The 27,248-nt window shown below is 38.2% G+C and overlaps 1 protein-coding gene across 1 annotated transcript in view; it reads left to right on the top strand.

Moving 5' to 3' along the window:
- The first annotated feature begins 253 nt into the window (after window positions 1–253).
- LOC117499778 (neurexin-1a) overlaps window positions 254–27,248 on the top strand; it is a 228,207-nt gene continuing 201,212 nt past the window's right edge. The window contains exons 1-4 of the mRNA XM_034152400.1: window positions 254–1,356; window positions 16,204–16,221; window positions 17,478–17,507; window positions 18,693–18,740. Coding sequence (XP_034008291.1) covers window positions 642–1,356; window positions 16,204–16,221; window positions 17,478–17,507; window positions 18,693–18,740 — 811 coding nt within the window. The 5' untranslated portion in view covers window positions 254–641. The remainder of the gene's footprint in view (window positions 1,357–16,203; window positions 16,222–17,477; window positions 17,508–18,692; window positions 18,741–27,248) is intronic.

Raw genomic sequence — 27,248 nt, 5'->3', positions numbered from 1 at the left:
TTGCAGAGAGCTTTGGGAGAGAGGACTGCCTTGACAGACAGGCTGCTTCTTTTGCTGAGCTTATCAGCCAACGTGTCTCCATATGGCATTTTTTCTCAATGCTACGGAGGATTCAGGGTGAGAAGCCCCGAGCAAGGCTTCCTGTTACCCGCCAAAGAATGTTGGCATAAACATGAAGATTTAAGCTGCTATTTCAACTCAAGTGAAACTGTGCACACACTAACTGGCACCAGAAGGGACCGTTCCATAATTACATAAATTAGATTGAGTGTGCCCGATGGATATTTGAATCTCTGTCACTTTGCTCTAAATAGCCATGGCAGAGAGGACCTTTAAACAGTTCAAACTAATTTGGCGCGAACTGTGAGATTTTTGGCCAGTGGCCTGGACAGTGTGAGGTAATGGTATTTGCTCCAGGATATAAGTATTGGCAAAGCATATTGCTATGCAAGCATTAAATAGCATTTAATCTTTTTTCTTACAATGCATCAGTTTACACTAGTTTACCAATGTAGAGAGTCACTTGTATGCCAGCCTACTCTCTCAAAGTCAACTGAATATATTTATTGCTGGACCAAAGGTTCTCATAAATAAACTCAGCCTAATAAGTTCCTGTCTATCTGCACATATTTAGCGATCACATGATGGTTTTACAAAAGCCACATAGTGCCCATATCATATGGGCTGGGCTGCTCATTTTGTGCTTTGCAGAAATAGGCACTTCTCTAGAATTTACAGATGCTGAAGGCCAGTGGGCCAGATTTCCAGTGTGGAATGCATGTTGCGAAAGCGAAATGAGCTTCAATATGAAGACAAAGAGTTCCCATGGGCTGCTTGTGTACTTCGACGATGAGGGGTTCTGCGACTTTTTAGAACTTCTCATACTGAACGGTAAACTCAGCCTTCGTTTTTCAATCTTCTGTGCCGAGCCTGCAACCGTCGTATCTGACACGGCAGTCAATGACAGCCAATGGCACGCAGTCACGATAAGGAGAAACTTTAAGAACACGACCCTAAAGGTAGACAATGAGACAAAATGGGTCGAGGTGAAGTCCAAAAGACGGGATATGACTGTTTTCAGCCATTTGTTTGTTGGTGGAATACCACCGGAATTACGATCCGAGGCGTTACGACTCACATCATCTACAGTCAAGGATCAGCTACCTTTCACTGGTTGGATAACAGACATAAAGGTCAACAACACGGAGTCTGTCATAATTAACAGTGACGGGGTCTTGAAGGATCTCTGCGGACCGGCCAACATTTGCTTAAATGGAGGAATCTGCAGTCTAATTAACAACGAACCAACATGTGACTGCTCACGGACGGGGTTCCAAGGAAAGGACTGCAGTGAAGGTAAGACATCTGAATTCAGTTCAGACATACAGTCGGAACAACATGTCCTCCTTAGCTTTTCATTCTGCCACAATGTGAACTGATTCAACATCAAATTCAAGTACCCTTTTGTCATTTAAATCACTCTTAAAGTAATCCTTTCCTCTCAACAAATTGGCAAAAGCCATATGTTTGTTTTAGTCTTACGATGTGTCATCGATCTGCAATTCTGTTGTTTGTATTGAGGGAATTTCCTGCAAGGCCTCATTAGCAAAACATGCAGGTGTTCTCCATCCCCCAAAGGTGTTTTCCGTTCTTATCAAACAGGTCCATTGGGATTGGTTGACCTATGAAACATCTCCAATGGCTTACCTCAAATGCATGAGAAGGAGTAATCATCTAAGAGTAAACATGAATGATGTCACTAACCTAAATATACATACAAAATAAAAGCCCATAGATATGTTGAGATGACAACACATGAGAACCAACATATTAACTGAGTTGTGTTTAGTGTAATTTACTATTTGATACCAGGATTGTAAATTATAGATTGATTTAAATCTCCCCACATTATGAAATCATTAAATAAACTGTGGCATGACTAAGCCACAACTTCGCTCAAAACTCAAACCCTAATTTGTTAAATAAATCTAACAGATAACAAAAAAACAGCTGTTTAATGTGGGAGATTGAGGTAGTGAAAATATTCACTGTCGTTGCCATAAATATTGTGATCTCAGGATGTATTTTAGTTCTCATCCTTATTTGTTTGAAATTCAAATGTTTCAGCAGGCTTGTTGGTCAGGCTGCGTGTCGATGGGGGAGGGGTGTGTGTGTGTGTGTGTGTGTGTGTGTGTGTGTGTGTGTGTGTGTGTGTGTGTGTGTGTGTGTGTGTGTGTGTGTGTGTGTGTGTGTGTGTGTGTGTGTGTGTGTGTGTGTGTGTGTGTGTGTGTGTGTGTGTGTGTGTGTGTGTGTGTGTGTGTGTGTGTGTGTGTGTGTGTGTGTGTGTGTGTGTGTGTGTGTGTGTGTGTGTGTGTGTGTGTGTGTGTGTGTGTGTATTTATCTATCTCTTATTTAAGTTTGTTCAGATACTGATGGACTCATTTTATCATTATGGACTAATGTAACGTAAATAGGCCATGATATACATTTCATTTCATATCCCCATGTATCTTTATTCAAGCACATACATTTTGTATTAACAATAAGCTCATTAGGCCTGCGTTGGATAACTTACTACTGCAGCAAAATATATTCCCATCTGATTGTCATTAGTCATTGAGGCAAATATGAAGCACCACTAATTAGAATGTCCTCTCAACAGTGTGTAGGCTATGTTTCATTCTCTGCTGCATTCATGTTTGTTAAAACAACGAGATGCAGCGTAGTGCTTTGACCAACCTCATGCAATGACAGAATGAATAATTGTTGCTGTAGTTCACTAAGGGGCTTTCAGTGTTGGGCAGCATTAAGTATTTGTTTATTTAACAGTGAAAAAGAAGGCCGCACTGAATCAAAGCAACCTTAATAAATGCAGATGAGAGCTGAACTGTGGCAGGAAACAGACTTAGACATGCCACCCATTGGTGGTATTTCTTCCTCTTTTTGAGCACAGTCTATAATTATCAGTCTATTATTATATTGCCACTATTTATTGCACTTGCATGCCTTGTTCCATTTGTATATTATTGGGGGAAAAAAGTCAGCAGATTTGAAAGCTGTTTGTGTTAAAGGGGACAGTAATTGGATAAAACAACTCCCTTATCTCTTTGGTTCACTGTCAGTAAGCATTTGGCATTTGTTGATTGCACTTTAACAAATGTCTTGCCCCTAAGCACGAGCTCATTATAAGGTACATAAGCCCACTTGATATTTTTCCTTTGCACTAAAGTGGGAAAAAGAAGTATGACTATTTTAGGATCCTAACTGTCAGTACTCAAGAGTAAAAAAACAAGGAAAAAACAGGACTTCTGTTATTTATAATATTTTAATATAAGGTACACTTGGTTATGTTTATTGGTGGCTCTTAATTTAAATCAAGAAATGCTAATGTTAATACCTTTATGACTATGAAATAACTAATTGGTTATGTTATTGCAGTGTTAAGATACATTTCGTAAAATATATTGTCTTTGTGCTGCATGTAGGATGATCATTCATTGTGTAAAGAGGTCAATGTAATGAATATACCATGACAATAGGGAACAGATTTACTAGTTCTTAAGATAAAAACCCTCAAAGATATATTCTAATCACTTTCCATGTAGCATGCCTATATGCACACTTTTAGAAGAGATGATCTGAAGAAGTCTTAAACATTTGATAGTATGGACTCTGAAACAGCTCTGATAAATAAATCTCAAAGAAACATAAATATTCATTAACAACACTGTAAAGATACAAAAAATGTAATGTGAAATCCTGAATTATACACAGTCTTACTAGGTGCCGCAGTGACTGTGATAAAGGAGTCACTTTCCCGGTATTTGTAAATTCACTCAATTCATTCATTTAGCAAGATCGTAAAAAAAGTGTGAGGGAAAAAAGAGCAGAATCTTTCACTCAGTCAAAAAGTATTTAACGGTAGCTGTACATCTGCTAGCTCATTAAATACCCTGCCTCAATTACCACGCCGAAGCAAGGAAGATAAACTACAGGTTACAAAACTGAAGTAATTAGATCCACAAGATTACACAACAGAATACTCAAAGACTAACAGGCAATATGTCAGCGGACACGTCTGCTGCCGTCACCCCAGACGGACCAAAAGCAGAATGCAGTACTGAAAACCCTCTCAGTCACACCCCTGCACTGCATGATGGAATTAGACTCACAGTTTAGAGGTTTTTCACGAGAGGCAGCGCATTACGTCATCTTCTAATATTGTTTTTCATAGCTCATCGTTGTGACAAGTCTTGTGGTGCTGGTCACTTTGGTGCAGCCAGTGTGTTAGCAAACAGTTGCTCTAATAACACACCCAGTAGAAGCATTCACATTCATTTAGAATTGTGTTCCCCACTGAATTTCATTACAATATGTATTTTTTTGTTGCTCTGTCCTGGTCTCTCTCTCCATCTCCCGAGGGGAAATCTGACTGAATAGCAGCTGAAAGGTTTATTCTCTCCATCAGATAGCTGCTTTTTTGGCTGTTTGATGCTTGGTGGGTATCGTTTAAGGATGTATCAGGGTGCAGAGAACAGTTGTCTCCTGCTGTTGATGAAAGTGGTTAGAAAGTACTAAAATGTTAAAGCTGTGCGTCATTAAACCAAAACAATGGCCAAATGGTGGTAAAAGGCAGAGTTTGGTGATCATTATTTGTGGGTTTGTCACAACAAGCAGCCCCATGCATGAAGTAATTTGATTCTCTGTTAAAATATTGATCATTATTTATTTATGCAGTTTTAAAATGGTTTGTTCATCTAAAATATGAACATTTGATCTTAGTGTATCACATTTCTCTGCTTGTGTGCCTGTAAAATGAAAATCATCACAGTTTTCCATTGCTTTAAAATCTTTCCAAATAGCAACAAAGAGCTGCTTTAAGCATCAAGGACATTTCTTATGACACATTATTGTTTGGGCTAAAACACTATTAAGACTGATGTTCATGTTACGTTATTTTTTTACGTTTATGTTGAGCCATTATTTTGTTTTACTATATTTGACACCAGGCCATAATAAGATTGGTAATACTGCTTGCAATGGAGAAAGACTGGTAGCTCTTTATGGCTCATTTCTGCATTGCGAGACATAGATTCAATTCCCAGCTGAGCCATCCATGCAGAAATTGTATGAACTCATGGTACCTTAAGTCACTTTGGTTTAAAGCATCCACCCAATTCTACCTATCTAATTCAGTATTCTAGCAAGTAAACAGATTTGTTTCCGACCTTAAGGCAATGTGGTATTACTGCTTGCTTTCTCACCATCCTGAGCTGCATGGGCAAGCACAAACAACTACTGCTAATTTATCAGACCACTAATATAAAAAAGTGATTAAAGCTAGTGTTCTAGCCTCAATAAATGTTCTTATCCACAGTGGGAATCACATTTAGAGTCATATAGATATGTCCTCTCGTGTACACCGTGCTTTGATTCACCTCCAAAGTACATTGGAGGTTGAAATTTACCTTTCCATTAAATCATTTAAAAGCTGTTGTCTCACTTTGATCAGATGAAAGGATTACAGGATTTGCCACCAGACCTGTCAAGCCTCCGCTGTCCAACCACAAGCTTGCACATTTCATGGCCTCACACAAACCCCCACACGCACATATAAATCCCTATGATCGGTTGAAACAATCATTTAAATGCATTGTTCCATGGCCAGTAAGTTCCCAGAATCTGTCGTCCCCTTTTTTCTCATTTGATAAATAACATAGATGCATTGGAGAGCTCCATATTTTATCCTCACAAAATGGAATGATGTTTATTTCATCGTACATTAGCTAAGCATAAATCAGTCCATGGTAAAGAAGTAGGGCAGATCTAAACTGAGAGCGTGGAGCATTTTATTTTTTATTTTGTGCATTATGCAATTGAAAGGACAACTCCCATTGACTGGACACAGAAAGTATCTGTGATTGCAGGGCACTTTCATTGTGTGATTTTAGCTGAGAGTATAGCTTCAAGGGCTTTTTAAAGATACTGATTAGTTGAAAGTCCCCAACTAACGTCACAAGGACTTAGTCAGATGTCTTAAGCCACTTGATATAGCTGGTGATGCACGGTGATGGAGTTCAAATGATGACAGTAATTGAAATGAATTCCCACCTAATATCACATTTGAATCACAATCAGCTGCTATTTTGGTAATGTAAACTCCTTTAGTCACTGAGCACCATCCCAACAAATCTGTGACTCCCTGCATTATTAATGGCATTTTCACATCATCTGTCACACCAATGACTCGCTACCTACATGCCATTACACTAACTAAGTAGGTGGGAAATGTCCAACATGTGTGTTCTTTTGGAGTCATTTACTGCTATTTTAGCTCCATTACATTTGGGTACTGTGCGGTGGGTTTATTAGCGTTCAGTCAAAAACTGTTTAATGCACTGAGTCAATGAAGTTGAAAATAGCCATGACAGTAAACCAAAATGTCTGGTACTTAAAAAAATAATAAGCTGAATGATGCTGAAAGGCTCTATAGGACTGAGGAGAGCTGCAGATTTGGGTAATATGTTCGCTTTACACGTGTTATTTGAGGCATTGTTCCTGGGACCTCTTTAATTTAACATTTTGAATACAGTGATACTGATAGACCTATACACCTTTAGTGTTATTCAATATGAAAGAGAGCATCAATCATTTGGCTATCCTGACTAGTGCAGGACATCTTTAGCAAGGAATATGTTGGACTGTACAGCACAATGTGTATTCATTTCTGAATGAAGAGGCACATTGATTCAAAGGGAAATGTATGTTTGGTTGAGGCTCTGGCTGAATGCCTTAAGTCAGTACTAGACATTCTGTGCCAAGTTATATCCCTAAGGACACTTCAACCTATACACTAAAGGAAACAATAGAGTAAAGAAATGGGGAGGGTTATATTTGGTGCAGGAAAACCAAAGTTTTAAAATAAAGTGGTCAAAGACTGTAAAATGCGTCTAAAAATGTACATTGTTGGGACATATATCTTGTGCATACTCTTTATATTCCGTCAATGTGCTGCTAAATATTAGAGATATTCGGTGTGGAGCGAAATACACAAAGAGACAAGGTAATATAAATGACAACAGTACATTTAATGAATTAAACAGACTGTCAAAAGCAAAACCATCCATTTTAGATCATTGATATGGCCATGTCCAGGTGATTGCAATTGTTGACATCCTATTTAAGTATTCAATAGCCCTCATCATGTCCACATACACCGTCAATTAAACTGCTTTGAGACACAGTGTAAAGGAAGAAAAACTCTTAATACAAATAAGTGCCTCCTTTCAGGCATGTCTGTCATGTTGCACAAACCGTGTGTTCTCACTATCTCTGAAAGTGTCACTCTGTCTAGAAGCATCCTGCAGCTTCACTCAGACAAAAGCAGATTAATAGTATACTGCTGTCTCTGAGTCCAAAGACAGATATTGGGATCAAAAGATTAGAGGGATTTTCCCCTAGGATTTCTGCCTTGTTTAAATACAAGTGCTCCCGACTGTCAAAGGGTGTTTGTGAAATTCTTTGACACATAACTCCTCCTTTAAAGGGATTCGTCCGACTGCACAAATAAACACACACTCACACTAGCCTCTTATCAAACTGGGCTACACACTGTGTTTCATATAGAGGCATGTTAGCTGGCATATTTGAGTTTAGTGTGTATCGTTAGATGCATAATTCATCGATTGAATCCTGTTATCTGCCGTGAAGTTATCTCATGTACAGTATGCACGACATCTAACAGCATTTTTACCTTTAAACAAATGATTCTGCTTTGTTTATCATAAAAAGACATTTCTATTCATACCTATGTATGGTGTGGAAACATACCTCACTTTACATAATTGCTGCGTGATTTCAATGCAATATGAACGGTTTGATCTCCCTTACACAGATATGGAAAAAAAGCAGCATTGAGGCAAGGTTTTGCCTCTTTAAATTTCAGGCTGTAGATGATATTTTCACTTTGAACATAAGTTGCCTTTGATGCTGCTGGTTTGGTGTCATCCTTCATGAGAGTCGTCTTAAAAACTAAAAAACAAGTCGAAAGTGCACTGCCATAATTTGATAGCTGTCATGCTAATGATGAAGAACTTTCTAGGAATATTTGATTTGACTTTGAAGCCATTTGTGCCTGTTACAGCAAAAATAAACCTGAAATAACTACAGCGTAGTGGAAGTTATGTGTCATTTTCTTTCCATGAGTAGTGTTCCCTTTTGTAATGTACCGTATACATCTTTACCCCTTTATATATAGAGTAATTGATAAGATGTAGTAGTCATTGGTATATGTCATTGGTGAAAGCTTCCCTTTCACCGGGAAGCTTTTTATTTCTACAATTTCTCTCTCTTTTGTAATTGATGTTGAAAGGGTTGTAGCTCACAGTTTACAGTACTAAGAGCTTGTATTAATACTTACAGAGCTTTATTAATAGTTTTATTTTCTTACTTTAGCTGAAGAGCTGCACTTCAGATAGGGATTTGTCACACGTCAACAGTGAGAGCCAAAACTGCAGTTCCCTTAAGCAACTGCTGAGCATATTTAGCTAGAAAAGGTGCTTGGTAATACATTAGCACACATGCTTCAACACAAGTCTCTCATTTCTATTACAATAAATTACAAATTAGCCTTTACTAACAGACTTGTGGTTTACATTGATCCCTAGTAGACGTCTTAGTTCGCCTGCAGAGCTGCTGCTTCTCCAAAAAGATTTAGTCCACATCTGCAATAATATCCTAGATATTGTCAATCCAGGATTAAGGTTATTAGAACTACTGTATAAGCTGCTCTGATTATCCTGTTGAATCTCTCCGACCCACAAGATGTAAAAGAATCTAGAGGTCTTCAGCACATCTGCTCCCACAATCCTCTCTGTTTGGGCTTTCCCTTTGAAAATATCTGGATTGGACTTTATTGTCCACACCATCTGTCCGGAGAACCTTGTAGTGGCTGCATAACAAGATTATTTACTCAAACACTAATCTTGTTTGAGTTAATTTAATTAGACAAATGAATGGTGTTCCATACCATGATCAGGAAGCTGCTAGCCTAGCACTGTAGAAAGGTTACGAAATCGGACTACCACGATCATTTGATTAGATATCGGACAGAGCAAGGCTAGCTCTTTCCCCTGCTTTCAGTATGCTAAAATAAGATGACATCCAAAGTATGATCTCTCATATTTGGAAGCATATTATGGATCTATCAGCCTTATTTTGTAGTGAAGTGTTCTGTAGATGTGTAGTGCTATTCATTACTGTATGCTCAAGGACCTTGCATGATTATTGATTCACAATTTTAGATTATATATTTTTTTATTGAAGACACAGAAAATACATTTGGTACATTGATAGGTTAGATTGAACAGTTCAAAGCTACTAGCAATACATAGATGATCTTCACTTGAAGGCGTACAATATTTAAACCACAATTATAACCAAAACAGACGCATGTAGCCAAAAATGAAAACCTGTCATTCTGATAAAATGTGGAACTCAGTGTCTGTGTGATGACCTCACAAAAAGGCTATGAAAAGCGAATTGTTCTCAAAGCGTAGGTGTGGCATCGTTGACTGCTGGTGAGAGTGGAAATCGTGCAGTATAGCATCAGCTGTTGAAGCTATCCATATCCAGAGTGTGAGAGTGGCTGGTCACTTTCCTCTCTCTGCCCTCTTACTGTTGCTTGAGAAGGATAATGACGAAGATGGTGAGCTCTGTAGTGCCACTAAAGCTCCTCTGTAAGATAGATGCATTAGGTTTAGGCTGTGGTACTAAGAGATGAACCCACACTTATAACCATTACTCTTGATTTAGTCGAATTTGTAATTTAACAACAAATCGATCCTCTGGTAGCTGTGACCTTTGCTGCAAGGCTTTTACATTTTCCCTTAAAGTGCCTCTGCGACAAAGGATTTTTGAACAGTCTTCCTGCTACTATTTTTCAAATGTACAACTCTCTAATGGGCTGGCAATGGATTCAGTGCCTTCTGTTCTTCTTTGTTATTGCGTGTATGCTGATGACATTATACCCCTTATTAATAACACTGCAGTAGAAGGAAAAGAGAAGAAGAGCACTTATTTTATCTGAGGTTTTATAGAGTTGTGTGTTTTTGTCAGGGTGGAACATTTAGAGAAGTCATTTTTCGTTTGCACAAAATATTATGAGGGAATTCCACCAATTGTATGTAGTTAATTTTAACAGTTGGCCCCGGAATAGTTGACTGTCACAATTTTATCTAAGGAGCCTAATTCGACCGCCAACTCACAGTAAAAGCACTGCTGTGTTGGGGAAATGTCATTATGAAATAAAGGATTATTTCATTCTGGATTTATGGCGGGGCTGAGCTTCTGATTTAACATAAAATAACATCTTTTTATAACCAATTATCTTGCTCAAAACACATTATATATAGCCTATTTTGGTGAAAAAATACCAGAATTTTTATTAAGTTTTACATTTGAATATAACTCCCCTTCTTCAATGAATCTCAACATTTGCTAGACTATGAGAGCATCATGACTAATCAAGGAGCGCATAAAGCTTTATATCAAAATCAATGGAAGCATTTTTTTAACTAGAGCACTTACATAAAAATCTAGCACTATCAGAGCGCTATATATATTGTGAATTAACAATAAGAATGATTCCATGCCGAAATCAGCAGGTGTGGGCACATAGAAGCAGCGGGGATGCTGCGCCTCGGCAATATCTCTGTTGTTTTTTCTTTTTTCTTGTATAAAGCTAAACAAGATGTGGGATCATTGAGCAAAACATTGAATATGTAAATTCATGTGGAGGACACCCCTATATATCAGTGCGACTCAGCCAGTGACAACAGTAATGTAACTGTGGCTCTGATGGAAGGTTTCTAAAGTTTGAGTTGCATTATTGGAATCTTATGATTTCAGGTCTGTGAGGTACAGTATCTTAAGAGGGGTATAGGGAACATAGTAGGATATCTGATGAAATGCTGTCCATTAATAAAATATAAGATTGTGGATAATCTTTTTGTCATTTACAAATTAATACATTAAAGGTTCTGATGAGTAATAAGTGGTTTTCTGTAATCTAAGGAAACTGGAGTCGGGGAACCTGCTGTGTGAACCTTGACATATCATTGCTTAGTGCACTTCAACATTCTCATCCTCATACATTTCTCTGCAGCTCTTTTAAATATCCTAGTATAATGTTTTTCAAGTCAGTTTAACTTTTTCCACAATAAAACATTGTCATAGCTGACCTACTTTTTCAAAGCAATGCTGGCATGATAAGCTGCTTGAGTTTGAGGCTATTTAAGATGGAATTTAACTGCTTTCATTAGGAAGTGTCAGCTGCTTTATAATCCATAATATTGAACATAATTTAACATATTACTATATTATTTTTCATTGAATTACACTGTTAATATGTATGTCATAATACACAATTTTTAGTTTTAGTTTTTATGCAGCGTCTGTAATAAAACATGCAGCTATTTATTTAACAGCTGCTACATTGCACACACAATTAGACACTTATAGAACAGGCTGCAGAAATATGCTTTTTAACTTTAAGAAATGTATTGAAATGCATGTAGTTGCACAACGTTTTCAAGTAAATCATTTATGTAAATATATTCCCCATGTCTGGTTAATGTTGACAAGCGGCCTGACAAGCCAGGTGGAAGGTTGTTCCCTTGTCTGTGATGGCAATTAGTTGATTCCTTACTCGACCATGACATAATAAAGATCATTTGCCAGCACTTACATTTATCAATGTGTCTGTGCACACCATTTAAGGATCTGAATATCAAAGAAGCAAACAAATCTTATTTACTAAAGAGATTATACAAAACTAGACAGGAAAATAGGGGAGAGGCGTTTTCTACCTTTTTAACACATTTGTGAAACTGTCAATTTGGAAGTATTACTAACATTCATTTAGACATTTTGAAAGTAAACTCCTAAGAGTTCTCTTTCAAAGGAGACTACCTTCATGAATATAATTAAACTTTTCCATGGGGAGGAACCATTTACATTTCATGTGTTTCTTTTAAGATAGTGCTTGTTAAGAGATTAAATTAAATACCTCTGATCAGTTAGACCCCACGGCCCCGCGGGAGGGGGCAAAACGCAACATCTTGCAAGAAACAGCGTCTGAGGGTTTCTTAACATTTAATAAACTATGAATGTGTCATATTCACTTAACAGGAAGAAACTCAGCTATCAGACAATATTAACCATTTTTAGCAAAACGAAACATAAGGGCAATAACAAATGCTCTGAATTAGCCCTGAGCGAAAGAAATGCTAACACACTTAGCACAGAACTCAGACCCCAGAAGTGGGGTTTATTTTCTAAATCTCTCTAAAAAGGTCAAATGTCACTTATTTTGCATCAATCTTGATACAGGGTACTTATTATATGTTATAGTGTGGATTCCTAAAGCTTTTAGTCTACTATCCTATTATTCAAGGGTGGTTTTCACAATAAGTAATGTGTTTTTTTTGGACGGACACTATCATTTACATTTGTTTACTATGTTCAATCTGGTTCTCACAGGTTTATCATTGCTTTGAGAAAAAAGATTATTAATGTACCCCTTTTAGAAGTGAAGATATAGTCAATTGTTCTGGGAATGTCATTTTCGAGCCTGAGGCCTGAAAAACAGGCTCGGGGCTCAACTGGTTTTAAACTGTTAAACCAGCTAAATACAGCAACTATATTGACAACAAAATATCAACGTACCTCAAGCAATGCAATGCTGATGACATTTAGAGTGCATGACAAAGGGTTAATTCAGGCACGCATGATATACTAAAATTGTGAAATGGCAGAGAAAAAGGAATTATTTCTCGTGCTGTGTGTTTGGGGTAGTGAATGTGACACATGTTCCTTTATGTGATATAGCGTGACCCAGAACCTCCCCCCCTGCTCTTGGCATGTCTCTTCAGCCAACTGCATTCAGGCGTGCTCCAAGACAAACACGGATGTCTTAATGATGTTTTATCAAGCTGGCAGACGGTAGGCTACGCAACGTATAATAGTGGATCAAGCAATGGTAGTTACGCTTCCTATGGGATGTCACATTGGCGTTAATCAGTTGTCACAGTGTTGAGCTCACAGTCAAAGCGTCAAGGTTGCGCCGAGGTGTCAGGATCATGTCTGCAGGAGGCAAATAGAAAAGAAAATCGATTTTAGACGTATAAACGCGCCTTGTTTTTCTTTCTTCTGCTGTAGCGCGCCAGATGTTACGTTCAGTTCGGCACCAACTTGAACTGTAATGTAATTACTTTCCATGAGCTAAGCACCATGATCAACAGAACAGGACCATGAGAGATGCAGATTGTCTGATAGACAGTTGAGTGCATTTTGGTGTAGTGTTACCAGCACAATAGCACTGGGATCACTTTGTCAAGGGGATTAAATGGATTTACGTCTCTGGATTAGGATGCAACCAGCTGGGTACATTTGTGAAAGAAAGAGTGTGTGTGTGTGTGTGTGTGTGTGTGTGTGTGTGTGTGTGTGTGTGTGTGTGTGTGTGTGTGTGTGTGTGTGTGTGTGTGTGTGTGTGTGTGTGTGTGTGTGTGTGTGTGTGTGTGTGTGTGTGTGTGTGTGTGTGTGTGTGTGTGTGTGTGTGTGTGTGGTGTGTGTGTTGTGTGTGTGTGTGTGTGTGTGTGTGTGTGTGTGTGTGTGTGTGTGTGTGTGTGTGTGTTGTGTGTGTGTGTGTTGTGTGTGTGTGTGTTGTGTGTGTGTGTGTGTGTGTGTGTGTGTGTGTGTGTGTGTGTGTGTGGTGTGTGTGTGTGTGTGTGTGTGTGTGTGTGTGTGTGTGTGTGTGTGTGTGTGTGTGTGTGTGTGTGTGTGTGTGTATATGTGATATGGGGCTTGTTTTAATGGTCCCTGTCAGGTGATACAGCTGTTAGAGGAAAGCTTATTTTCTTCAGAAGACTAGCAAATGAAACTCTCCTTTGGTGGGGCCACTGAAGATTGATTTGAATAAATTACTTACACTACTGGACATAATCTGTCAATAAATCACATTTCCCGAGCACCCTTATTTAGTTTTCTTGTGTATATTATCACAATTTAAAAACTGATTTTTTGTGGGAAGGTCTATTTTAGTGTAAAGAAAATGCAATAAGAGTTTTAATAAAAGGATATATACTGCATGCCTCTCAAGATGTACCTAATTAGTATAAATCAGACTCTAAATCTGGTATATTATTATTAAATATATTCAATTATTATATAAATATTGGTTTTGATCACCCATCATTTGAAGAAAGGAATCCCTATAACACTTGCTAAATACTCTCACAATCTAAAATCAACTAATAAAACAATGCTCTTAAACAGGCCACCATTACAATTGAAATGCAGTAGGGTGAATTATTTGTCATTGTGGCAAATATCAGTGTCAGTCTTTGGGGTTTTGATAACAGCAAACGGTGATGATTATTTTTCTTTCACCTGTGGTCACTTTTCAGCTGCCAGCTTCATGCTTGCTTTGTCAGAATGTCTTTTCAGCGGTGTGCTTTTCATCATCAAGCTAACTTTTTGTGAACAAAGTGCACTTTTGTCTTTTACAATAAAATCCACCATCAAGTGAAGAAATCAGGAAATGTGCAAATTTCATTTTTTTCTACTTCAAATTCAATTAAATATATTTTTTTCTCAAGTATCCCATAATTTACAAGAAATTTAAAAACTGAGGCACAATTTTAATGTATAACAATATTTCACAAAATGTATGTGAAACAATATTTTTTAATAAAGTAAGGAAACTGGTCTTGCCATGTTAAGTGAAACTGTTTACATGCCTTGTATTTTGTTCACAAAATGAATATTTGGATTGGTTTTTGTGCATGAAGTCTGATTTGGAAGGGGAATCCGGTGGTGATGGTAAGTTTTGGGTCAAAAAAACGCTTGAATCTGGCCGAGAAACCATTTTGAAGAGGTAGGAGTTTATTTTGTAGTTGAAAGAGGGCTTTGGTGCTCAAATGGCCGCATGGTTCCAGTGACTGGATGATTATAGGATCATTTTTTGTTGTACATATAATGATAAGACATTGCATGCAACTGTCTTCATGATTCATTTCATGATAACCTTATATCATCAATATTTCATTCATACCATTTTGTGTATTTATCCTATTCTGATTTTAATTATTTAAATATTAAATATGGAATCAGTCTCCAGGCAAATTGCAAGCACTTAATGGTGAATAGAACTGTTGACTGACTATATTTTGTTCTTTCTATAGGCATTTGGGTCCTTACATACTCTAATTTCACTGGTTTTGCATGTTTTCTCCAACTTATTGATTTCCCCCACTGGCTGCATGATGTTCACCTCACCTGTTTGCTATTCCTTCACCAACATGTAATTCTTCTCTCGGCCTCTTCTGTCTTTTGAGTGACAGACTTTATATGGCGTTTTTCTCACCTCCTCACACCTCACCTTGATTGCCCAAATCGATGTTAGGGCAATTTCCTATGGGAGGCAATCTCCTTTTGCATTGCCACGCCAAGCTGTGCTCACTGGTCATTGCTTTTGGTACGGAGACTGAAATCACCTGAATAGAGCTCCAGTCACAAGACCCCACAGCCCAATCTCAAACCTTCGAGGCATTGCTATACCACAGCCAACTCTATTTATTTAGCTTTCTTCCTCTTGCAATGCATTTCATCACATGTGGTGAGGAGATGCTTTTCATTTAAGAAAAAAACTAAAATATCGCACACAATTTACATTGAGTATTTTGTATAAAATAGTTGTTGTTTCAAAAGTTAGAGTCCATTGTGTTTTAAAAAAACCGTTGAATAAATAAAAGTTAAATAAGCCTAACGCAACAACATCAACCGGCCTACAGCCTGAAGATGTTTATCTCCTAACGCCTCATGATCAATACTGGTTCTTCAGTCTTTTAACAGAGATGCCAGTTTTTTTCTGCTGCCAACAAAGACTTTAGTACTTCAAGGTTATATCAAATATTCAGGAGGGCTCATTCAGTTACAACTCTGTCCTGTATTCCAGTTAAATCTACGAGCAAAAAAGGGTAGACATCAAAATGAAGGCCCATGCATACAACAGGAGTTACAATAGGTCACTTGCATGTGATGTTTAAAGCCTTGCATGGTTACGACATGCAATGGCCAGTACTAGTCTGCATGCTGCTTAATGAATGTCTTCCTCTCTTTCTCTTTGCCTGTCCGTGCTTCCAGAAGACACCAATAATGAAGGTGGGTATTTTGAACGATGGTTTCCTTTCTTGCTAAATTTTGAATGCCTACATATTGGCATGGTTACTTAATTAAATGATTTTATCCTGGTAATGATATTGATATAACTGGAGTGGTAAGTCTGATACATCTGGTAATCATTGGTGTTTATTGATAAAGTTTGTGTGTTTTTTTTCTTTTTTTGTGTCACATCTCACTTAAATCAGACTTAAACTCTCAAAGTGAACTAAACCTTAAAATAATAAAATATAGTCAAATATTAAAGTCCTTAAGTAACAATAATTTACAATTGTTATTACAAGACAGGACGGGCGGGGGCTAGTCGGTTAGCATTCTGATTGTTATGTTTTGAATGTTATAAACTTCAAATTTAGCCGGTTTGTTACACACTGCACCTTTAAATAATAATAATCAACTCATTTATTAAAGATATCCAACATTTGTTTAAGGAAATGTTGTGTTGGTGTGTGTGTAGTTAATCAAAAGGCCACATGAACCCTTTTTACAAAGACTTCTCACACAATGCTACCTTTTGTATTGGTGCAAAACTGTCCTTGTACCTGGATTCCATGGAAACAAAGTGAATTGTTGATGTGGTTTTTTTAAATCGCCCATGTTTGAAACAGCCGGGTAATGACAATGTACACTGTATAGCTGGAAGAAAAGCTTGCTATTGGAACACAGTTGACTAACATAAAGCAGCACAAACAGCTAGCTAGCATGCTAACGGTGCTGTGCCTGGACCATGTTGGTCAATTCAAATGAATGTTATACAATTTAACTGTTAATTTACGCAATTTGAAGTCATTGCTACTCAAATCAGCACAGCGTCCAATCATCTTTTTTTAATTTTACTGCACGACACGACACAAGGTAAAACAGTCTTCTGCAATACATGCGCCTAGGAATCACTCTTTGGTTGGTAGGTGGAATGACAGTCTGTGTACTTTCCATGGACTGTATGGTACTTTCTCATCCAAGAAAAAACAAAAAAAAGGTCAACCCGAATAAAGAATTCTGAATGATGACTAGTAAGTGGCTGATGATGCATTGCAACCTGTTTAGGTTGACTAAATGCTCATCGCGCTAACCCTGTCTGTGCATCCTCCTCTTCCTCTCCGTCCCACTCTTCCCTATCCCCACACTCCTCAAGCAACGCAGACATCTACTCTGTTGTCAGATGCCTGCGTGTCGGTGTCTCACAGCTTCCCATGATCCCATGTTCTCTGCTGACTTTGCTCTTGTTTTCCTTTAAGGTCTGGCACACCTGATGATGGGCGACCAAGGTATGAGCTCTGTTCCTTTTTCCTATCATTCCTCCATTGTCCCTCCTGCTCCCATTGTGCTCAGAGGTGTGTGTGTGTGTGCATATAACGCTTGTGCGATGCTCAGACTTGAAGCTTCATATATGGGCTGTCCTTTCACTTATTTTGAATGACCTAGTTGATTTTCCGTCTCCCAGATACCTTTTTTCTCTGTCTGACCTCTTTTCACAGCTCTTTTGGTTTCCCCACTCAGCTTAGTAGCCGTGTCATAATTTCTCTCCATATTTTTCTTCCTTTTTAATTATTCACATCTACTGTACAGTTGTGATGTAATATGATGATGTGGTTCAAGCAAAGGGACATTTGAATTAAGATTATGAGGATATGATGCATGGTGGTGGAAAAATAGCCTACTGAATATTAAAGCCGGTCCTCATCTGCCGTGCATGTTGCGAGAGTCTGCACAGACGATCTGTCCATTCTATCTTCATCCATTTCTGTGGCCTCTGCATATCCTTATCATGCAGCAGAGATGTGTTGCTCCTCTCTTTCTGCTTTCCTTTGTTAGTCACCCATTTCCTCTCTTCTGTTTGCACATATATGTAGCCATCAAGCCTTTCTCCCATCTTCTATCCTTTTTCCCAACCTGACCCGGACACTTATTGGTATCCCCTCTCCTTTTGTTCTCCCTTTTTGTCTGGAATCTGCTTTCTTCATGGAACATTTCATCAAAACTCATAGGTAAAAGTAAAGGTACTTCCCCTTCTAATTCTCTGTGTTCATGAAACTATGACAGCAGTGTTTGTGGCAGTATATACTCATGCTAATTGAAGTATATAAAGTCATTGGCATTCAAAAACAAATTGCTTTCTCAACTATTACTCAAAGATCTCAAAGGTAGGTGCCGCTTCTGCTTTGCATTCACATGTGAAAGCTGTGTTGCGTGTTTCTTTTCTGCTTGATGCATGGGAATCATAAATGAAGCTCACATGGGCATATGAACACAATCGTTGCTGTCCTAGTTCCAGTACATCACCACCACCACCCAGGGGTAACTACGCTTCAAATAATTGGTTTGGGATTTTTTTTTTGCGTGTGAGGCTTGATCATAGTGTTGTGGGCCTCCCATCCCGGCTGTGATCCTCGCCTCCTCTCCCTGTAGGGTAAGTATACCTCTGATCTTTGCCATTTGACTCTCCTCCTCAGGGCAGAGAGGGGAAACTTGGCTACTCAGGTCCCTACTGAGCATTCAAGGTAAAGTTTTGATTCTTTCAAGTTAGCTACTGTAGAAAGCCACATTTAGCAAGCCATCATTAGCTTACTGAAGTGTGGGAAGCTTGAACATCAATGTGTTTGGTTTACCAATTGGAGAAAGACATGTATTAAAAATAAAACCTCAAATTTGGAAAGAACACTGACGTTGAAGTTTTTCACGTTTTCCTTGATTTTGCTTGCCTTTGTTGCCATGTTATTAGTTTTAGTTTGGCACATGTTTTGGATTTTTTCTTTATTTCTTTACACCAAGTAGGATATATTGTGTTATGTGAAATGCTATCGCTTATCATATACTTGTGAAGCATCATCTGAACAGGTAAGTCTTCAACCTGCCATGTGGTGTACAGTGTTAGGCTTCGCTTTATCCTATGTTGCAAGGATCATAGCTATTGTAATGTATTCTGCTGCCAAACGTCAAAGCTGCAGTGATTTGTTCATGGATAACACACATACACACACACATACTGTACACGCACCCATAAATGAAACCATTTTCCGTTATGATAGATTTTTACCAATCCCCTAAGGTAAGTTCCATTTCCACAATCCTACTGGTGTCCTGGGGTTCGGAAAGTGGATGCATACCAGTTGGCTTCTCATTACACACATACTTGACATACATAAAACAAATGTAATTCGATTTTGAATGTTTGATTTTTAATTAGAAAAACCACTGCTGTGGGTGGTTTGAAAACTTTTAATTGACTAAATATTTAATTAGTAAAATGTTTGCTGTCGTCAAGTTTAGCAAAATCCTTGGAATAATACACTACTTGTCATTGACCTACTTGTAAACAACTGGCTGGGTGTTTGGTATTCCATAAAAACAATTTTGTCAATACAATGACATGTTGCTGTCTGAAACGTACAGTATACATGTGATATGTTTACATTAACAAAACTACTGTAAATGTAGTGATACTGGCTAAAAATAACATAATCTATGAAAGGTGGGTTTGTAGTTTTACACTAATAAGACAAATAGTTTACTACTACACCCTTAATGCACATTTCAATGCTGACTGGTGTTTTTAGTGTACATTATACAGCTTCATTTGAAACCCACTGGTTTTAACGACACAAAAGCAAACACCCAGTTAAGCTGTGGCAGAAGGAGAGCCACAGGGAGAGATTGAAAGAATGCTGATGAGGCACAAATCTGACATATGAAGCACACTGTTTCTAAATTGGGCCGTTGTCAGTTGTCCCCTGCGTCGTAGGGAGGGAAGTCCAGTTATGTACTGTGTAGTCACAAACACATATCCCCTCTTGAGCATTACATCTAGCAGCGAGGACACTGCCTGTATTCACTGTGTGCTTTAAGCTGGTGAGAATATTGTGTATTATGTTAGCCCCCCCTGAGGTCCTCCTGTGTCACGTTAACCACTTGTATGGTTTATCCTGTGTTTCATGGCTGGTCCCTCGAGGATGGGCTGGTTTCTGTGTGCCGCTTTTCAGCTGGTGTACTCGCACTGGAGTACTAAAACCTTATTTCCATCCAGCTCTAGAAAGCAGGGCAGACAGTAGGATAAGTCATATTACCGCTGGCACACAAATCGCTGGGTATTTAATTGCTGTCATCACAATAAACTGCCATGTGCAGCTTAAGAGGAACTGCAGGCTGTGCAGAAAGGCTTACAGGTACCAATGGCCTATTTCTATATTAGTACACTTTTTAATGTAATTGCTTTCACTTTTTAGAAATGAAAAGTGTCCCTTTTTATTATATATTGTGCATTTTATGGATGTCTGTGGGGCAAGTGAGCGGATACTTTCTAGAGTTTGTTTGCACACGTTATTCTATATGTCCTATTTCATATTGTAATGATGTTATAATGTAATATTGTATTGCTTTTCTTTACATTTTAGAGAATGCTGATCAACTGGTGAATTTTAAGAGGGTTCCTTATTTGGCTGATAAAAACCTTAAGTTAACTTTTTACATCCAGCAATCCATTTGACATTGCCACGATTCTGCTGTTAACGTTAGCTGGCATACTTTTGTACATTACATTTTTCTGTTGAATATGCACGAATCAGAGTAGAAACGAGACATCTATTTATAATAGCTGACAATTTCAGAGCAAATGCAATAACCAGGATATTACTATTCGTTATGGATATTCATTGAAACATCTGTATAAACCAAGGCATGAAAGAAAATCAATGCAAGCCTCACTATTTGGTCTGCTTATTGTATGTATATACTGGCAATACACACATGCAGTATGAATTATGAACACACGTACAAGACAGATATGTGCATTAGATATAGATTATAATTTTAGTTTCACATCTGTTCGAGGACTTGTTGACTTAACCTTGAATAGAAAGACACTTGTACGCGATGTGCAAACATACTTATGGTACAGTACAATAATGGATAGTATTCAGCACGTCTCAGTGAATAAGAGCTGTAGGAGTGTGTTTAAGTCGGTAAATTACAACGAAAAAGCCTCACTTAACATATTGTATGTGGGGATTTGAAGCACAACCTGTTTACTTTAACGGAAGCTCAGTGAAATGATTTGGTGTTCTGCAAAGTTCAACCATCTGCATAACTACAAAGGTCATAGAATACAATACAAGAGCTCCAACGTTAGCCAATTTAACTCACATATTTAAAGTCATAAAACAGCAAAACGTACATGTAGTATTCGTATTTTTTATTTGATCAAAAGTCATTTGTAACCTTTCATTCTGCGTTCCAGCTTCTTACTGTGAAATCTGGTAAAGCTCTGCATCACAGACTTTATTCTCTGGTACTTGTCTCAAAGGATTATACTTGACTAGAACATTCCTAAAGTCAGTTTTTCCCAAAGAACGCCACATTAGTTGTGCTGCAACTAGAATTAGTGTCTAAGACTTACATATTATTGACTTTCAGGTTGTTTAACAGCCAACAAAACAACAATTCGTGGATTTTAAAATTGTCACAGACAAGTATGTGTTGTAATCCTTGTTTAGTGATGAAATACCAATCCACCATGGAGTGCTGTCCTGGCTTTATTTGCTTCTGACAGCACAGTGGCTTGCAGTAAGAGATATTTTCGTTTTCTGGTATGTTTTTCTTTCATAGACACTTATATACAGTAGCCTACACTTTTATATAATTGACCTCACCGCAGCTTTACACAAGAGCAAAGAGCCATACGTGGCACATCAGTGCATGTTGGTTCTACTTGAGCTAATGTTGGGGTTTGTATTACCCAAGTTTCCCTCTTTGATTTACAGTTAGGTTGCCAGGTTTGTGCGGTGACAGGTGCATGACAGGGTACAGCAACATATGTTAACATACTACATTATACTACACTTAAACATCAGTCAGAAATAACAACGATTACGACAACTGTACAGAGAGGGTTCACAGAATTCTTAAAAGAGAGTGTCTTAGAGTTGTTCAGTGTTCATTTGTGTATTATATTGGTGATAGTGTTGATGAGGTGACTCACTATAATGGGGTGAACGCTTTAAATGAGTGCCACTGCCTTGCATTCAGTTTGCAATAGAATCTATTTTAATGTTTGCATACTCAGCATGACCTGAAATCTTAAAGCTCTGTGTTTTAGTTTTCAGGGAGAGTCCTTACATTTACTCTACAATACATAGAGATGCCCTCAATACTTTAGGATGATAGTTGTAGACAAAGAGTTTCCCATTTGAAGCACACAGCACCTTTGCCATGAAAGAGCAGCAAGTTATTTTAGATGATGTGCATTGCTATGTCAGATTGCAACTCGTCAAGACTTTACGCCTTCTTTATCTGACAGGTAACACAATACCATGTGGTGCGCGTTGAATCAACAACATATGTTGCCTTTTTAGCTTCAAATGGAACCTGGGAGACTGTCAGTGAAATACTTTGCTCCATTGACTCCCACAGGATTGTATTTACCCAGCTTTAATCCTATAGTTATTTAGCACACAGTATATGTAGTTGCAGACAGTTTTATAAATACTATCTTGTGAGTAAAGTGCATCTACAGAATTCAAATAAACATGACGTCTTTTAGTCAGGGTGTTCGCTTCTGACGATCTTGATTCGCACTTCTCCTCGAGGGCATACTCAGAGATAATAACACCTTACAGTGAGCAGTCATCTGGACTCTCATTATGTAAAATGTCAGCGGAAATGCTGTTTGAAAAGCTGACTCAGAATTGTAACAAAAACAAAATTGGGTTTATCTCTAGGTCTTGGCATATGGGTAACATCCTCACCATCTGGTCTGAAAACTCAAAATGTAAGAGCCTGATTTAAACTCATGTTGCATACAAATCAGAAGCTCTCAATCAGAAAATGCTTGGAGAATATAATGTGCAGTTAAGTTTTTGGTCCACGTTTATTACCTATGATGAACTAAAGAGATACCTTGCTAACTCAAAAGGAGATTTACTCTTTGAAGTCACCACTATTAGCTATATATTTATAAATGCATAATATATACAGCCTGTCTCCTCTAGCAGGCAATACTTTCAAAACACAAGTAAATCTGAGGGCTTACAGAAAGGACCTGTCTTTTTATTTATATTACCGTTGAAAGGTCTGTCATACATAAACTACTCTTCAAGAGAAATTCACAAAAAGTTATAAACATGGAGGTGAGGTAAAATGATTATACTATGAAATGATCTTGCAAGTGTCACAGTGATTTAAGTCCCAGTAGCAATTTATTTTTCCCTTTTTTGATGATGTTGTCAAGAAGTGTTTCATCAGACCTTTAATTTTGCAGGCTTAAGCAGATATTCCTGCAGACTGACCTACATTTCAAGGCTCAAAGGGAAGCATGCTCCTCCCTTGAATGTCTTTACATCCATATGGTGGCAAATAAAAAATGTAACATATACTTTAAAGGGGACCTATCATGCAAAATGCACTTTTGTACGTCTTTTAAACATGAATATGTGTCCCCGGTGTTCCAGGGAACTCACCAAGTGTCAGAAAACACAACCCTCTCTCTTTTCCTCCATACCCAAATCTCTAAAAACGGGGTGCAACGGATCTGATACAGATTTGAAAATTCTCTGACGTCAGGAACGAGGAGCTCCGCCTATATGGCCAACTCTCCACCTATCAGGGGAATGAGAGGTTGCCGTGGCATGGTAACAGCATGGTAACAGCATGGTAACAGCATGGTAACATGACGCTCGGAACTCGCCCCCCTCCTTTGCAGGGGGGCGTGGTCAGCTGCAGCTCATGCAAAGACAGGGCTGGAGGAGAGCAAATAGAGCGAAATGAGGCATGGCTAAAATGGATGATCTGTTTGGTATTTTGAAAAAAAAAAAACGTATAAATATACCTTATATAGGTATGGCCCTACAATGTATTATTCAAATATAGCATGATAGGTCCACTTTAAACAAAAATAATAAAAAGGTGGCGGTATATTCTGTGTGCATTGAGTCAAGAGACTGCCTCTGAAATTCTGTCAATTTAATTTCACACATAAATTGCTCATGTTTCTTCATAAGGGAAGTGTGGAAACACATGATGAACGCTAGATTGAGGGGGAAAGTGTGATGAACGATGGTTGTCATGATTATTTTAGTAATATATGAATTTGCATTGAATTTAATTATTATTATGACATAATAATTCCCTTAACACAGCGACATATATCCTGAATTCATTTTGAACTGACCTACTCCTTAGTGTTATTTGGGAACATTATACTATACTACAACATTCTTTCCATCCCTGTAACTGCTCCAGAATTGTTAGTTCTTTATGTTTGTAGAAATGGTCTGCATCCAGCTTGTTAAATAAGAGCTTTCTTGATGGGCTCAACAGCACAGGTTGTCCAAACAGCATTAAAGATTTCATGCACACTGAATTATTACCACTTCTAGCTTACATAGTGCATACCAATGTACCTGTTACGTGCCTAGCTTACCTGCTCCGTACCCCACCCCAGGGCCACCAGTGTGTGTTACAAACAAGGTAATTGTTCTTGATGGGTCACAGAGGCAGTTTTCACAGAGACGGGGAAACAGAGTCCTTTGCAGTGCCGAGAAAAAAGGCCTGTAATTGCCTGCAGTGAGATTTGTGTATCTTGACATGGCAGATTGGCAAGACTGCACTAAAGCTTCACAGATTAGTACATTACCACATATTCTGCTCCTGAGGGGGAGGCAGGAAGACACACAGAAAGAGTGAAGGACTTAAAGCAGACAGAAAGAGGCATTTAAAGAATGAGCTCAAGAAATGGGCAGGGAAAGGGAGAGAGGGGTACTGTGTGAAACGAACAAGAGTGATAAATTAGGATTATAAAACAGAGCCATGTGATTATAACAGACACAGAGGGAAAGAAATTAATAATGAAGAGAAGGAGAAAAAACACTCCGGCCTGAAGTTGTTTGAGAGTGTTTTCTTTTTGAAGAAAATTACGGTTGTTTGTTTCGAGCAAACATTTATTTTTCATACATCAGACCTGCCTGCCTGGCTTTCTGATAGACATGTTTTGCCTCTTTGTGCCAGTCTCAGATTCATCGCCAGCATCCGGAATCAGATAAGCAGTAGGCTGCTTTCTCTTCTCTCAACTGTCAAAACAGACAGGCTTTCTGAGGCTGGTGACAGGCGTTCGCTGTCTTCTCGTGTACACCATCAATAACAACAAAATCCAACATCAGAGGATTAACAGTTATCAGTGCCTTTTGTTAAAGAATATTTACTGTAAAGATGACAGGCATATATTCTAGCATACCTAACGAAAGGGCGAAGTATTGTAGAATACAAAGGTTGGATCAATATGAACAAGGCTCATCGGGCTCCCCAGGTAGAGTGGAAGGAGATCGGCTCCAGATCAATATCGCTGGTCGATGCCAGTGAGAGACTGCAGAGATGAAAAACTCTGTTTCTTGGCCCGCAGAAGGCAGTGAATGGATCTTAGCAGAATATAAATAAAAAAAGAGATAGCCATGCTTCAGCTTCAGACTGCATCCTTTGCATGTCCTTTTGTTTTGTTATTCTTCAGCTCTTGATCGTACGGCTCGCCTCCTCTGAAGAAAAAGCTGCCAGGTGTTGTTATGATGTGCTGTATAGGGTATGAAATCATATTTATCCTTTCAGTGTATTATGATGAGATTTAAAAAAAATCTTCACAATACATGTTTACAGAGCGATGTATGGTTCTGTAGTGCTGCTTTGTGTGGGTGATTTATGAGAGCAAGCCAGTGGCTTAGCTGCCTTCAAAGAGATTGTGATTTTCCCCATCATTAATGGACCATTCATCTTCTCCTATTACAAGCCTGCTGCGTGTTGCTTTCCAGACTTGTTGGAGAGAAGGGATACAGTGTGAGTAATTCATATGGAATCACTCACAAGCCAAGGCAAACTCATTTGTCCTTCCTATGACTTTTTCCACGGTGGCATTGTAATCTGACTAGAAATAAGGGTCAATACAGCCAGCACAAATGTGTTCTTAATGATAAACAAATCAAACAGATAGGGATAATTGTAGATGATGGCGATTACCAGTACATTTTTCCATCCACAAACAAATTACTATAGTAAGTAAAACAGTAGATACCAGTCCCTAAAACTAGAATGCCAGCACTGTAGATCCTTCATTAAAGAGTCATTTGTTCTCCCAAATATTGATTGGTATTTGATCGGACAAGATTTATGTCAGTAAAATGCAAATACAACAAACAGTGTTGATGTTAGAAGTGTCTCCACCCAACAAAATACACAGGTCAGAGGATTAAATTATACTGTAGGAGTAAAAGAAAAACAGACGTTGGCCATTACCATGCACATTAATCCTTTTAAAATGTAAACGCTGTTAGAATAACAATCAACAAGTTAGAAATATGTAGAAAAGCTGGCATTGTTTTAGTGCAGGTTGCATTTTTACATTTAAATTAGACAGACAGTTTTTTCATTATCACCATAATTGTGATGTAGTTTTGTAAAACTTTCAAACCATTTATGTACCAGTCATTTGTCACTTACTACTTTTCTCCATAGCTTTAAATATGAAATAATAATACAACAGTTTGACCTTTACAGTTTTGATTTAGTGGTTGACTTGAACAAAAAATGTAATATTATGAATTAAACCATAATTAGAAGCTGAGAGTTCTTGTACATTTGATACAGCATTCTGTGAATATTTGTGTCCAACAGACCAAAACCCAAAAGTGGCTGCCTTTTCAATGATGCATAGCAGGGAAATGGCAAGGCTCCCTGTGGGAAATTGAATAGTCCATTTCCAATCGAGTGTGCCCTGGAAAATCCATGGGGGTCAGTGGCAATTTGTCTCAGGAGGTCTGCACTGAGAGTCATTACGCTCAAGACCAACAAGTCCTGAGGGACACAACCATTCTTTGAAGGGAGACTTACATTTCCTGTATGTATATATATATATATGTCCCTTCTGTCCACTTGCATCGGTGTGGTTTCCCCTTTTCAGTGCAGTATGGAGTCGCATAACAGCATAACAAACCTGCACTTTACAAAATGTTCCTCTATCATAGTGAAGCGGCATC

Source organism: Trematomus bernacchii, unplaced genomic scaffold (genome assembly GCF_902827165.1).
Source record: "Trematomus bernacchii unplaced genomic scaffold, fTreBer1.1, whole genome shotgun sequence".
Lineage (NCBI taxonomy): Eukaryota > Metazoa > Chordata > Actinopteri > Perciformes > Nototheniidae > Trematomus > Trematomus bernacchii.
Note: the sequence above shows the minus strand (reverse complement) of the source record. Positions and strands in the feature narration are given on the sequence as shown.